The sequence below is a fragment of the Perna viridis genome, chromosome 5 (assembly GCF_037379345.1).
Source record: "Perna viridis isolate PV_CMFRI_1.1 ecotype Kerala chromosome 5, ASM3737934v1, whole genome shotgun sequence".
NCBI lineage: Eukaryota > Metazoa > Mollusca > Bivalvia > Mytilida > Mytilidae > Perna > Perna viridis.
In genome coordinates this window covers 38,484,722-38,498,625 of record NC_142449.1, presented here as the reverse complement: position 1 = coordinate 38,498,625, position 13,904 = coordinate 38,484,722, and the positions used below count along the sequence as shown (strand labels likewise).

The following is a 13,904-nucleotide window of genomic DNA, read 5'->3' as shown; positions in this document are numbered from 1 at the left end:
ATCAAATCAGAACAGTAATCAAATTTCGTAATGGTTAGCTACAATACTTCGAATTGTTGGTGGTAATAGATTTTGGGTATAATTTGGGGCTATATCAGCTTTGAATATTATAAAATTGTTTTTTTTATGTCTTTTAATTCTTAATGTTTCTAAGCCAGCTTCGCGATAAGGATGATCACTAAGAGTAAAAGTAGGTAATACTGTGATGATACTTGCGGCTTTCAGTTGTAACTTCTCAAGACGCGTTGAGTTACCTACCCCGCAGTTATCCCATACTTCACAATTCTATTCGAATTAAGGCCGATAATAGACGGTATAATGTTGAAAAATATTATTACTTCCCCGTGGTTGTGGAACTTCCAGGGATTTGACATTATGTTCAAATAGGTCACTGGCGGCCAGTAAGTTAAAGGTAACAAGCAGCCTCCCCTTGTGTTTGTCAAAAAAAATTTTGCTGCTGCCAAATTATATCAACTGTACATAAGTTTTATTAGATTGATATCTGATGTATATGAATCCAATTTCTTTAAAAAAGGCATATTCTGTTAAAATATATGTATGTACTTTTGTTTTAAATACGGATCTTGAGGTGTTGACAAAATGTAGGAAAAACAATGTTTATATCATGTGGGTAACTGTGACAGATTGTTTTCACTCCAAATTTTTAGAATTGGCCTATTATTATGAATGACTTAATTCAAAAATATTTTCTTGCTAGTGACTGCTAGAAACTGTTCTAATTCACGTCAAATAGAAGAGGATTAGTCTTCTTTAATTGGCTAGGTAATGCTTTTAAATTTTTTAAAATGACGTCATAAAGAATAGCTCTACTTAGAACAGTTCCTGACAGAGAGTGTCACGACCCAGACAGATTGTCCAAAGCTATGGTAGACCTGGACAAGATTTGTCGCAAGTCAGGACAGTTTCTGACAGATTAGAACTGTTCTATGACAGCAGTCTCTGACAGACTCGAAGAGTGGTTCGAAGTGATTGCAACTGTAAATCGTCTTTGTGTCCTGCTTTTACATTCGGGCCACGTATTTGAATTTAAACGTATTTGAATTGCCTCGTTGTTCACGTTTTGGTATTTTGCATGTATCAAATACGTATCATTATTTGATAATAAATGTTGTATTGAAACAAAACAAAATTATTTAAACGATTGACCATAACTTCTGACCTGCCGAACTGGAATAGCCAAAGGTAAATACCAGTTTTGCTAAGTGATCTCATTAATTACATGTAGCAACAATGAGGCTTATTTCTAGATACCTTCATTGGTGCAGTCAAGCAGCTTATGGTAGGGTTTTTTCCCCCAAAGTTTGGGATTATAACTACAGGGAAAGTAATTATAACCTACAGGGAAACAAACTTGTCAAGCTTATCGGTATTCTGGGTATGAAAGTTGAATGACATTGAATTTAATGATGAATGATTCTAGATGAACATTTTTTGTATACTTTTTATTGCTAGTGAACATGTTCATACAAAAGCTTTTATATTCAAATACACTATGTAACCTGGTACATGTATATATTATATGGGTTAAACTAATTTTGAATATTTTCTGATCAAATATTTTCTTCTTTATATAAAAGAAGTATAGTGTGAATTATAGAAGTCGTATTTTTCGGGGGAGTGGGGAGATGCGCATGCGCATGACGTCACATCCAATGGCCGTGGACCGGAAGTGACCGGTAGGGAGAACGGAAGTGGACCTAGTGTGACCGGTAGTGGACTTTGATGGGGGATATTCAACCAATGAAGGGTAATATGGGGACCCTTGACTAATTAAGGATGAAGGGCCATTAGTCGTTGGGGGACGTCCCCTATATGAACCCGCTTTAATGTTTTAATTACTGTCATTTAATAGTATGGCGTTGTATAATTAGGCAAGTATAAAAAAGGGGTTTTATTACTGTAGTTGTCTTTCTTTGTATATTGTGGTTGTTTTATTCCTACACATAACTTATTAACTTAAATGTTTTTTTATTTATTTTTGTGAAATATATTGTTTGTGATTTAATTTTCATTCTGTGATAACCTTGAATTGATTGTGTAATTCAATTTGAATACTTCAGTAGATTTCTCACGGATTAGCCAGATGTTTAAAACTCCCAATTTTACTTGTGACTTGCTTGAATAGCCCAAGTATTGATTGTTAACCGCTTTTTATTGTACTTCATGAATAAATTACAGTTGTAAGATGATTTTAACATGTTGTGCAATGTTTACAAATGGGAAATCAATTTTCATCACTGTTTCATTTTTTTTAATTATATTGAATATTTTTTGTGTATAATTCAGGTTGAATAATTGATGTTGCCATTTTGCTTTTATTCCTTTCTTATGTCTTATGATTATACCGACAATTGTAGTTTAATCTCTTTTCATGCAATATTGATGTTTACCGTCGGAACATTAAGAACCTTTGAATGGTGTAATGCCTTTCATTTTTATTGAAATTAGATTTTTGTTTACTATTTCATCCCATATTCAATGTTAGCAGACACACTCTACCTTTTCATTTAATATTTGGCTCTATCGGGTTAACCGATTTCTTTTTACAATATATACTTTCAGTGTTAACATTTCGCGTATACTTGATTTGACCCTTGTTAAGGGGGTCTATTGGGTAAATCATTGACGTACTTATTTTATTTTTCTCTTCATAGTTTCATTCGATGTTTGTTTCCTAAGCTCCCCTTTTTTGTTTAAATTTGAGCCAGCTTTGTATGATCGTTTGTTTTTTTGTAACAAAAAGATTTTGGACTTTTTTACTGCTACAGTATTCTCGATGTTTTCAAGTCATTTACACACAGACTTGATTTGACCCGTGTTATGACGCTGCCAAATTTGTTAAGTTTTGATTCTGTAAGGAATTCTACAATTCTACAAAGGAAAGTCAACAATAAGACTTGCAAAAAAAAGTAAGAGTCGAGAAGAATTGTTATCATTTTGTTCTTAGTTGTCAGAGAAGAAAGCCGTCGTTTACAAGATGGTTACATGTTCAGAATGCAAGATGATCTTTGCAAGACGATATAATATGGTACGTCATTTAAGAAAAACTCATGGATACCAAACTTCAGTTGATCTACCCCATCTTAGAGAAAACAGGTGTTCTCCTTATTCTAGACCATCGCAAGTATCACTGCAGAACCGACTATAAGGCTACGAGAATCATGCAAACAGACCACTGCAGTCCACGTATACATCCTGTTCAGCAAAAGGCAACCTTAGAAAGACAGAACACATGCAAACTGGTTTATCGGACTACGATTCTTTGATGACAGAACTAAAACAATATGCGCTGACGAAATTATAATAAAAAAAACAACGAAGGGTAGTAAAGGTAGTTTCGGTGATAAAAAATCAAGGGAGATAACTCTTTCAACACTACTACAATGTCATAAGTATTTTTTACGCCATCGTTTGGAATTTTTTCCATTTAAACGAAAATGTAGGTCAATGTAGATCAAAATTTTTGAAACAGTTTATAGAAAAACTTAAACTTAACCCAACAAAAGGAAACTTAATAGAAAAGACATTTATGTTTTTGATTTATTTGCATTTTTTCGACTCCGGTAGTCTAGGCTTTTTTCCTTATATGGAAAACTACTTCTCTTACAAGCTTAAAACCGGAAGTTATCGCACCTACTAATTAATTTAACCAAATTATTGGGAATTTAGTTTTTTTACTCCGATTTTTATTGCTGAAAGCTTTCGTAGTTTCTTAGAAACGGATTATTTTGACGATTTTGAGATTTTTCGTTCATCTGACGATTATTTTTAGAGTAATTTCTCATTCCATGCACTGAAATCTTCACTTTTCTACGACCACGTGTTTTTCAACTTCCAACATGCCAACGTATAGAGTGTTAGTTAAGGGACACAGTTTCACCTGGAGACTAGGTGAGGTTATAAATTCTACTGATGATTAGTATAAATTTAATTTGGATCTTGCCGAACAAGGCAATACAGTGTTGGTTAGATATTTGAGGAAGAGGGGTGCCACTGTTTTCTTTCCCCAAATGATAAGGCAGAGTTGAGTATTTTGCTCATGGAATTTCGAGCAACTATTGTGTTCATTCACCTGGGAGGTAACGATGTAGATAATATGGCGTATGATTTTCAGAGGTTTATTGGTTGGTATAGAGAGATGAATTTCTTTATGGTCTAGGAGTTGAGCATTTTCTGTTAGGTCAAGTCCTCCGGCGGTAACCCGATACCCGTTTCCGTTGTGTTGATGCGGAGAGATACATTGCCGAATTGAATATCAAAACATGAATTGTTGTATTACGTAGTTTAATTTTTTAATTATGAATATTGTTTAACATTTGGAATCCAATTAAAACAGTTATCTTATTTATTGTCATACATGTATACACATATATAATTGTGAATCCACAATTTAACTTCGGGCTACATGTAGTTAGTGGATATGAAGCGAATTTCAATGTACAATACATTTTTTTTATCAATTAATTCGATGAGAAATTATCTCTGCGGGTATTTGCATTAGTTTAGCTCTAGTATATGTATGCAATACATTTATATTTGCCTGCAGGATTATTAAAAAAAATATAAAACCTGCGCAGTGCAATATTTGATCTACTCAGCTGAATCATTTCAAAATAAATATATTTTCCAAATCACCACACTTGAAGGTGGTGAGTACATTTGTTCCTATAGCATGTATAGTTATCATTTTGTCTGTTCAATTATCAAATTTCGCCTCTCTCATTACAATAACAGCATGCACATACATATACATGTGTACTTGTCGCTGCCACTTGATAATTTGAAGAAGCTTAACATGGTACATGTACATCTTTATGGCAGGCCATTAGTTTACATTTAAGGCTAGGTACATTGTACATCAATATGTACACATTAACTTAATGTGTTCTTTGTACTTCTTGTTTTTATACCTTTTTACTCTTTACATGTATGGTTTGAATTTGAAATATGCATTTTCTCTGTAGGGTACTTGTCACAGTCACAAAATATTTTGGAAGCAACTTTATTTAGATATTAAGCGATACATGTTTGTATTTACACACTGTTCATGTATTTGAAGGTTTCCTTAATCTAGGAATTATCAAGAATATGTTTTGAATACTGACTTTTTTAACAGTTTTCATTGTAATTATCCATGTATATTTTGACATATAAATATATGCTACGTGTATATTGTAGATTTTTTAAAAACTTTTCTACACGTAAATCAATTTCCTTATCGTTTCAATCGTACAGTTACTGGGATCTACAGTGGGGTAATATTTTGTCAGCTTTGCTCCGTTTTTCAAGTTTTCATTAATACCGTCGTTCGTGATTTTGTTTGGACTATTGAGTTTATTTATACAACGAGTTTCGTCAAATTCTAATCAGCACTTTTCGAGATATTTCGAGATGTTTTCATTCAGTAACCTTTTCATTGGCCGATCTTAATAAAACTTTACTTCACTGAAAGGGGTACGCCAATCGATCCAGGATGAAACTCAAGAAAACTTACCTAAGGACCTAGCTCACAAAAACTTTTTCATATATCCGACAGACGATCCCCTTGCTTTCGACGTACCCAAGGGATACTTGGACGACTATTTCATGCCTAAGGCCTATCCTGTTACCAGCGTCATAGCAGGACCCACTGGAAGTGGAAAAACGATGTTTGTACGCCGATTCGTACAAAACGTGAAACACATGATGATGTTTTGACCCTATTGGATAACCTGGTGCTATGATGTGTACCAGACGATTTATGGAAACATAGAGGTTGTCGGCCTTGTACAAGGACTCCCCGACCTATACACCTTGGATTCCAGAGGGAAACACTTGCTTGTGATAGACGACAAAATGGATGAATTAGAGATATCTATCTCGCATCTATTTACGAAATATTATCACCATAAGAAAAAAAGTGTTATGTTGTTGGTCCAGAATATGTTCAACAAAAACAAGTATCACAGTACCATCAGTCTGAATGCCATAGCTTGGTTCTGCTTAAAAATTCCAGTGACTTAACACAGGCCATGACCATGGCCCAGCAAATGTTCCCAAAAAAGACTTAACTACTTTACGAAATCATACGAGTATGACATCGTAAAACCCCACGGGTATTTACTGATCGACATGAAACAGGGTATTTCCGACAAATTGATATTGACAACCAACATTTTCCCTTTGGAAAATCAGGTTGTGTTTTTGGATTTGGAAAAGTGACGTGACACCTACATTGTACAAATGGAACAGTTTAAAGAGTATTCCAGAACAAAGGACCAGCAGATGTATTAAGAACGTAAAAAAGTGGCACAACGTCAGAATATTAAATACAAGTTGAAACCAGAGCAGCGCACCGTGTAGAATTCCTTGCATAATAAGAAAAAAAGACATTATTAAATCAAGAAAGTTACAAATTCAACTGGATGAATCATATTGATCTACGATCCAACCTTATATAATGAGAGGATATTTCATCAGCAATAGCATGAGCTATATAGGATATACATTGAAAACCAAGTCCAAAGACCAGAAGTCATGTCTCCGAAGAACAAAAGGAAGTGAAGGTCAAATTAAGATCACTTATTGGAAAAAATAGCCAACGACACTCGGTCAGCAAGACTCACATTAAGACTAAAAAAGTTCGCGGAATCATAAGAAGATCGGATCGTCAAAAGTGTTACCTAATGGGAAACTAAGACCAAAAATAAAGAACGGAACAGACCCTTGAGTGCTCCTGGATTTGAAAAAAAAACAGACGACTTCCCGACAAATCGAACAATTGATATGAATTGTAAATAAAATAAAGAAGAAAAAAAATCATGTTGTGTAGTAAAACTATACTAAAGAAACACCTTACAAAAAAGGGCACTTCTAAATCGATAACACATATCAAAATCGTTATAGGCGACATCATATCAAACATAAAAACTTGAAAGCAATACACCATTCAAAGGCTCTTAATGTTCCGACGGTAAACATTGGATAGGTGATTAAAAGTAAACAATAAAAATCCAAGGTCCCCCATGTAAGTACACTTACGGTCACCCAGGGTCCACTTCCAGTCCACGACCACCGGATGTGACGCCATGCGCATGCGCATTGGTTGCCCCAGGCTCCCTCGAAAGATACGACTTCTAAAACTCATATAATTGTGTGCTTAGTGTATAAAATTATTTCTTAATTCATTATCACTAGATCAACATGTTGTGTGCCGACTTTTGATGCAGTGACGAATAAAGATGAAGAGCCCTTACTGATGTACAGTACCAAATGCTGTTACATGAAGACATGTAACTACTTTGGAAATATCGAAATAGATGTAAGCTTACAGAATATGTGTGACTACAATTCAAACTAGTAGTTGTTAATTATACATTTATTAGTATTGTTTTTGACAAAAAAAATCACAAACAAAACAAAACAAAGAAACCAGCAAAACAATACTTGGTGAAACTGATTTAAAAAAAATCATGATAAGACGACTTTGTAGTCCAGTTCTCGTTGAAAAAGATTCACTTATATTTTTCAGGTACGAGATGCAAAATCAGAAGAAATTGTTGCTAGGATATTTAAATATTCAAAATCTGACTGTTTAGAATTTTGCAGTTTTAAGAACGATTTTAGTATACAGTGTAAGTAAATTATTTGTTGTTTCTTAAATAAGCACTTTTACTTTTGGGGCACTATCGACAGTTTCAAACTTTTTGATACTTCCTCCCGCTAAATGTTTGTACAACCAGATATAATTTAAATCAGCCTCATATCTTGAGCTACCCTTAGTAATCGATGGTAAAGGAAAACTATCGACCAAACTTTACGACAAACGTGATGACTTTTCATTCAGAATTGTCAACTTTCTTTCTCTGGCAAAATCCCTTCAGCACCTGTCTGTTTATGGAGTGTTCATATCACAACTCATACGTTATACCAGAGCTTGCAGAAACTACGCAGACTCTTTGTATCGAGCTAGAACTCTGACAAATAGGCTTCAGGAACAGGGTTATGTTGCTACAAGATTGAAGTCATCACTACAGAAGTTTAATGGTCGTCATCATGAACTCGTGGATCGTGTATCCATCTGCACCATGAAAACTGATTTATTCAACGGGTCATAGTTTTTCTTTCCTCGTTTGTCTACCCCAGACTTAACTTTTTATGAGCAACTATATATTTCTAGAAAAGCAGAGTACGCTTACTGTTTAAGTTTCCAGGCCTTTAAAATATGATAGTTACAGCTGCTATCAATTTTGACTTGAAACCAACACCTTTAACAATGCTTTAAAGAATAAAGATAAACTCGATCGTCATACAATGTCTGAACCGAATCGAATTGAAAGCTAAAATATATTTCCTTTGCTTGAACTATTGGGATATACGAGGAAACGTTAAGCACAAACTAATCGCTAACTTATGTGTTTCCAGATTTGACAGAACTGGACATCATTACAAAGTTATATGTTATAGGAATCTGTTTGATGATAGATTTTAACAACTTTGAACATGATAGAAGATTCTGTTGTTGATATCTCTTTACTCAGGATTTCAGGGCTTTATGAATATTCAAATGTTTTATTTACATACTTGTATTTTTTTTTACAAATTTTCTTCTTATGATTCTTCGTGTAATATGACCGAATAATTGTAATTAATGTTTGTATTACACATTGTATTAGGTGTAGAATATCTTTATATAAAATTCATTAATCTGAAAATTAAGACATTTTGTATATTGTGTATATCTTACTTTGTGCATTTATCACGATGAATCTGTATGATTTTTTCACTTTTGTTATCACTTTACGATAAATTGTGATTGTCCTTTGTTATCTTTGAGTGAATTTCTTTTGTATGAAATAATATTTCATTTTCTGTGTTACGACTTTAGCATGCTCCAATTTGATATTCTTTATGGTAAAACACAGCTACCTGTTTTAGATGTAATGTGTAGTTTAATATTAAAGTAAATGTGGACATCATCCAACCCTAGGTAGGGTATGCAGTATGGTGACCATTTTATATCGAAAACTGAATGTTTTCGAGGATGTAATGTGAATAATTGTCACTCACGTACTGTATGCTTTTCAAAATAATTAAATTGATCTTCTGAGTACATATGCCATAAAAATCCACCGGAATACCATGCACGTGTCTATCTAAAGGCTTTATTTTTGCAAATATTTGTTTGGGTATAATTCTTAAGGGAGGGTAGATGTAACCCTCTGAAGGATTTGGGCTTTTCACAAAAATGGCCATCCTGCAGATCCTACGGATACTAGGATGATATCCACATTTCATACTTCATATTTACCCTCCGGCGTCTTCTTGTTTAATGACAATTTTCAAAAATTGCACCAAATCACAATATGCACATGTGTCTGCCATCACTCCATGAATTGCATACAAAAAGTAACCCTCAACCTTATAAAACATAGTGAAACCATCTAAAATTGATAGAGAAATATTAACAAAATGCAGAAGACAGCCGTGCACACAGATGTTTTATACAGGTATTTATTGACCTATTCAATACGCAAAGCAAAACTCACAGAATAAAAGCATGACACGGTACACCTCAAAATCTTTTAGTTCTACCAACTACAGTGTGTACTTATACAACAAAATATGAAGCTACGTAATAGGCAGTGGAATATTATTTGTTTTCGATTGAAGAACACATAAGTAATATACAACTTAACTCGTATTATCAACAAACATCTCAGAAGTACTTGAGAAGCACACGTGAATTTGTATTTAGGAATCAAGTTGGTTAGCTTAACAATCAAAAACACCCCATTTATCTTACTCCTCATAGGCACCAAAGGAAACCAAATTCAAAAACTTTTCTTAAGTTTTGTATGCACTGTTATTATTTACTTCTAAAACGATAAAATTTGTTATGATATATTGCTTTTATTGTTCTTTTGCATTCTCCTAATTATTATGGTCTGAAATATATATGGGCCGAAATGTCCGGCATTCTTAGGATAATGGGTTGTTATGATCCGAAATGTCTTTGAGTCGAATTGTCCGATATTGATGTCACGCCGTCGCTGGCTAGTGTTTATCTCCCAACAGCACATTAACACTACCAGGGTGACTGCACATCATTTTTACTCTAGTTACTAGTGTAGGTGTCGAATGTATTATCTGTGGCTTCTATAGGCATCTAGCAAGGATATCATATGTATTTGTGTTACTGAATAAGGCTATCACAACCAAGATAATTAAAAGTTCACACCCTGTTTTTTTTTATCATTAATAATGGAACAACTTTCAACAATATATAACAAATGTGAATGCATAAGGTCTATTTTATAATTACTTTATTATTTTATGGACCGTACACAGCAGTGTACATTTAATAGTATGTACCAGATTTGTTGCTTAAAACAGAAAGATGCGACACCAACTCCAAGCTTGGTGCAACAAAATGTGGTGCCATGAACCAACCTTGGTGCATAAAAGTTAAAAGATCCGGAATTTATTTACGATAAATAACACAAGAATTCCATAAAACATTCGATTCTGTAGGTATGCCGTTCGTATTAAACTTTAAACAGCATTTTTCTACAATGAACTAAGCAATCGTAAACGTTTTAGTGCACCAGACACGGTGCTTAATGTTACCACCGAACATGTATGAATAAAGTACTCAACCAGCGCTTATATTCAATACTAAGCAATAACTAATCTGTAAATCGCGTAGATAATGAATAACAATTACCATCGCGACTGCATAAGTAAAATAAGCCTGCAACATTCTGAAACATTAAAGTTATCGAGAAAATCAGAAAAAAAACACGGTGGAAATCGATCATTTTATCCATTTTCAAGGAAAAAAATTGAAAAAATCATCAAATAAAAAAGCACACGCAGGATAGTTAAGGCATTTTCTGCCTACAGTATGAAATATGACAATTATGACATTGTCTTCCCCCTCAACTCATTAGTATTCACAATATGGCGTCGATACATTGAACGGCGGGAACAGTATAAAATAGTAACACAATTTTACCGTTGAAGGAAAATTAATAAAAATTAGCCTATATTGTAAAATTTGAGCGCTGAAATTTATTCTCTTTGAAAAAACATGACGAAAGTGTGATGTTTATGCATGATTCAGAATAATTGGTCTGCTAACATAACTCCGCCCAACCGCGAAGTTTTGACCAATGAAAAGAAAATCATTGTCAGCTCGAAGCTTTGAAGCGGCCATGTTTCGGAGAGCACCTGCCTATCAATTGCTCTGAAGTCTGCGTGAAATTTTGATTTATTGAGAGACTGTTTGTTATTGAAATGTCGCGATTTATTGCCAGATTTTTATTTGAATCAACTGCATCTAGGACATTGAGCGTACTTCGTCAAATTCAACGACTATTCTGCATTTTCCTAGGCGTCACCGGATCGTAAGTATTATAGCACATGGTGATTATTTGACAGACATTATGTCTTTCATTGAGTAGATACGGTCGTCCACACACATAATTTGATTCTTATAAAACTGATAAAAGGCTAGCAATTGACTGGTATGAAATATTTGATCAACTGTACTGGTCTGTAACGCCCTCCTCTCCCCCTTTACACAAATTGGATTTGATGGAAGTTAACCTAAACAACTTCGCCCTATTTTTGGTCGTAAGCTAATGATTTTTCCTGCAAGATGTCTTTTAATAAAGATCTCCACTATGAATCTGGCACTGTACCTGTTTAGAACGTGTTCGCCCTATTTTGGTCGTAAGCTAATGATTTTTCCTGCAAGATGTCTTTTAATAAAGATCTCCACTATGAATCTGGCACTGTAACCTGTTTAGAACGTGTTCTCTACTAATGCTCTATTAGTTCTGGTTGTTTAGATTGTGTTGCAGGACCGCCTACATGTACCTTTGTTGTAGAAGGTAGTTAGATTAAAATAATAAGTTAATTGACTTGAATAAAGGATTAATTCTGCCAAATTGGGTTGCCGCTGAGCAGTTTAGGGTTTGATCCTCAGTTTTGTGAGTCAAATAATGTTCTTGATCCAGTTACAGATTGTGCTGTCTCAAATTAAATCAAAAGTTTTTTGAAATGTATGTGATGCTGGCAACATCAGTAGTAGCATCAATTATGACAACATTACCAACAGCTTCACAGTAAATTCTTGGAAAATGTCTCAACAAATGCCTTGCTGAATGTCATGATTATCTGTACTTCAGAATGTAGTGATTATTATAATACGTGTATTTTAATCCTAGTAACTTGATTTTTTTAAGTGTCATGTCTTCAACTCAAGACATTCTCTTACTGACCACTGCATATTTCTTCTATGGTTTCTATTTTCAAGACAACAACAGTGCACTGACTTGATAAAATGATGTTTGAATTTGGTCAGAACCCTTGAAAAATCAATGAACTGTTATCTGATTCTGAATGAACAGTGTCCCTTAAAAAAAACTCAATGAACTCGGCTTCATTATTTCAATAATTATTTCCTGTTTACCAAACTAAGTGTCACGGGTGGCTGGAACGCTTTCTTTGAAAAAAATAGTGTTCAAAGCAGGCAAAATAGTCTGAATAATGGGGCGTGGAATAGGACCTCGGTTCTGTTTTGCTGTTTTTCAGAGTATGGGAATGTTGTAACACCTTAAACACTAGTTGAAATTGAACAGTTCTGATTTCAATACAAATTTAGATATGTTAATGAGCAATTAAAATAGCTCTTGAGGGAAAATCTGCCCCACATTATACCAATATTTCCTACATAACTACCATAGAACACCTGGCGATCTTTTGCAGTTTGGGAAACCATTTTTTTTTCACAACTTGCCATACTGGCTAGTGGAATATTGATCTTTAATAGAAATTCAACTAGCCAAATTCTTTTTGGTTTTTTTTCTTTACTATCATCTATTTTCTCTTTTATTTGACAATTTTCTGCCTTTCTTTTTCTTTCTTCAACTATCTTTTCATGTGTATGATCAGTGGTTATGCAAACCTTTTTATTTTTCCTAATTTCTTTTTTTTTTCTTTTAAGACAATGACATTTAAATGTCGATGCTTGCAAAAGGGGAAAGACTTTTGACTGTCAGCATTAATACCATTACATTTGAAAGCTCACACATTTTCCTATTCTCCATGTAGCATGGTTTTATTTAATGGTTGATGGACCTTAATGCTTATAAAAATATATGTGTAGCTAAATGTTTTGGTCAGGCAGGCAGTAAATGTCCAAATGTTAGTTTATAATTTTCAACTTTCCGGATGGTTCATAATACTAAATAGCAAAAAATTGCCAAACTTCAATGACAATGTTATTATAAACTAATAATCTATTTTTACCTATTTAAAATCAATATTGAGGTCTTGGTGTGCTGTTGAAATAATGCATTTGATTTTTTTCTTAATACATGTATCTGCCTGAATATTGCCAAGGAGCGTGACTTATTAAGAGTGGTCACTCTGCATTTAAAAGCCCCAATTCAGTTAATAGTAGTATACAGTGTAATAGTATAATACTGTATTACATGTACATATGTACATGTATAATTAATGCCGAACTAAGTTTTGCCCCTTTGAGAGAAAGTTCCCTAATTAAACAAAGTGCTTAAATTTTTTAAGTTATTTTACCTGAATTATTGGTTTGATAATACAAAAAATATATGTATGATAACATATTATTTATAATATTTTTGAATTCCTGCCCAGAGAATGAAGTTTTTTTTTTCAAAATTTTACTTGTACAAGGTTACTAAAAGTTGACATAAGCACTGTGTGTACATCAAATAATATGTAACAGTTAACTAAATCATGTTGTGCTAAAGAATTGTGGCTTTTATTCCAGGCTTGTGACTGGCAAGTTGTGATCGAAACCAACTTGGCTGCATTACCCACCCAACCCTTTTTTTTATCTTTTTTCTTTTTTTTCC

The 13,904-nt window shown here is 33.8% G+C and overlaps 1 protein-coding gene across 1 annotated transcript in view; it reads left to right on the top strand.

The window, feature by feature from the left end:
* Window positions 1–9,310, top strand: part of LOC148617419 (phospholipid scramblase 1-like) — a 28,164-nt gene extending 18,854 nt beyond the window's left edge. The window contains exons 4-6 of the mRNA XM_088585023.1: window positions 7,198–7,321; window positions 7,532–7,634; window positions 8,425–9,310. Coding sequence (XP_088441149.1) covers window positions 7,198–7,321; window positions 7,532–7,634; window positions 8,425–8,525 — 328 coding nt within the window. The 3' untranslated portion in view covers window positions 8,526–9,310. The remainder of the gene's footprint in view (window positions 1–7,197; window positions 7,322–7,531; window positions 7,635–8,424) is intronic.
* The last annotated feature ends 4,594 nt before the right edge of the window (window positions 9,311–13,904 follow it).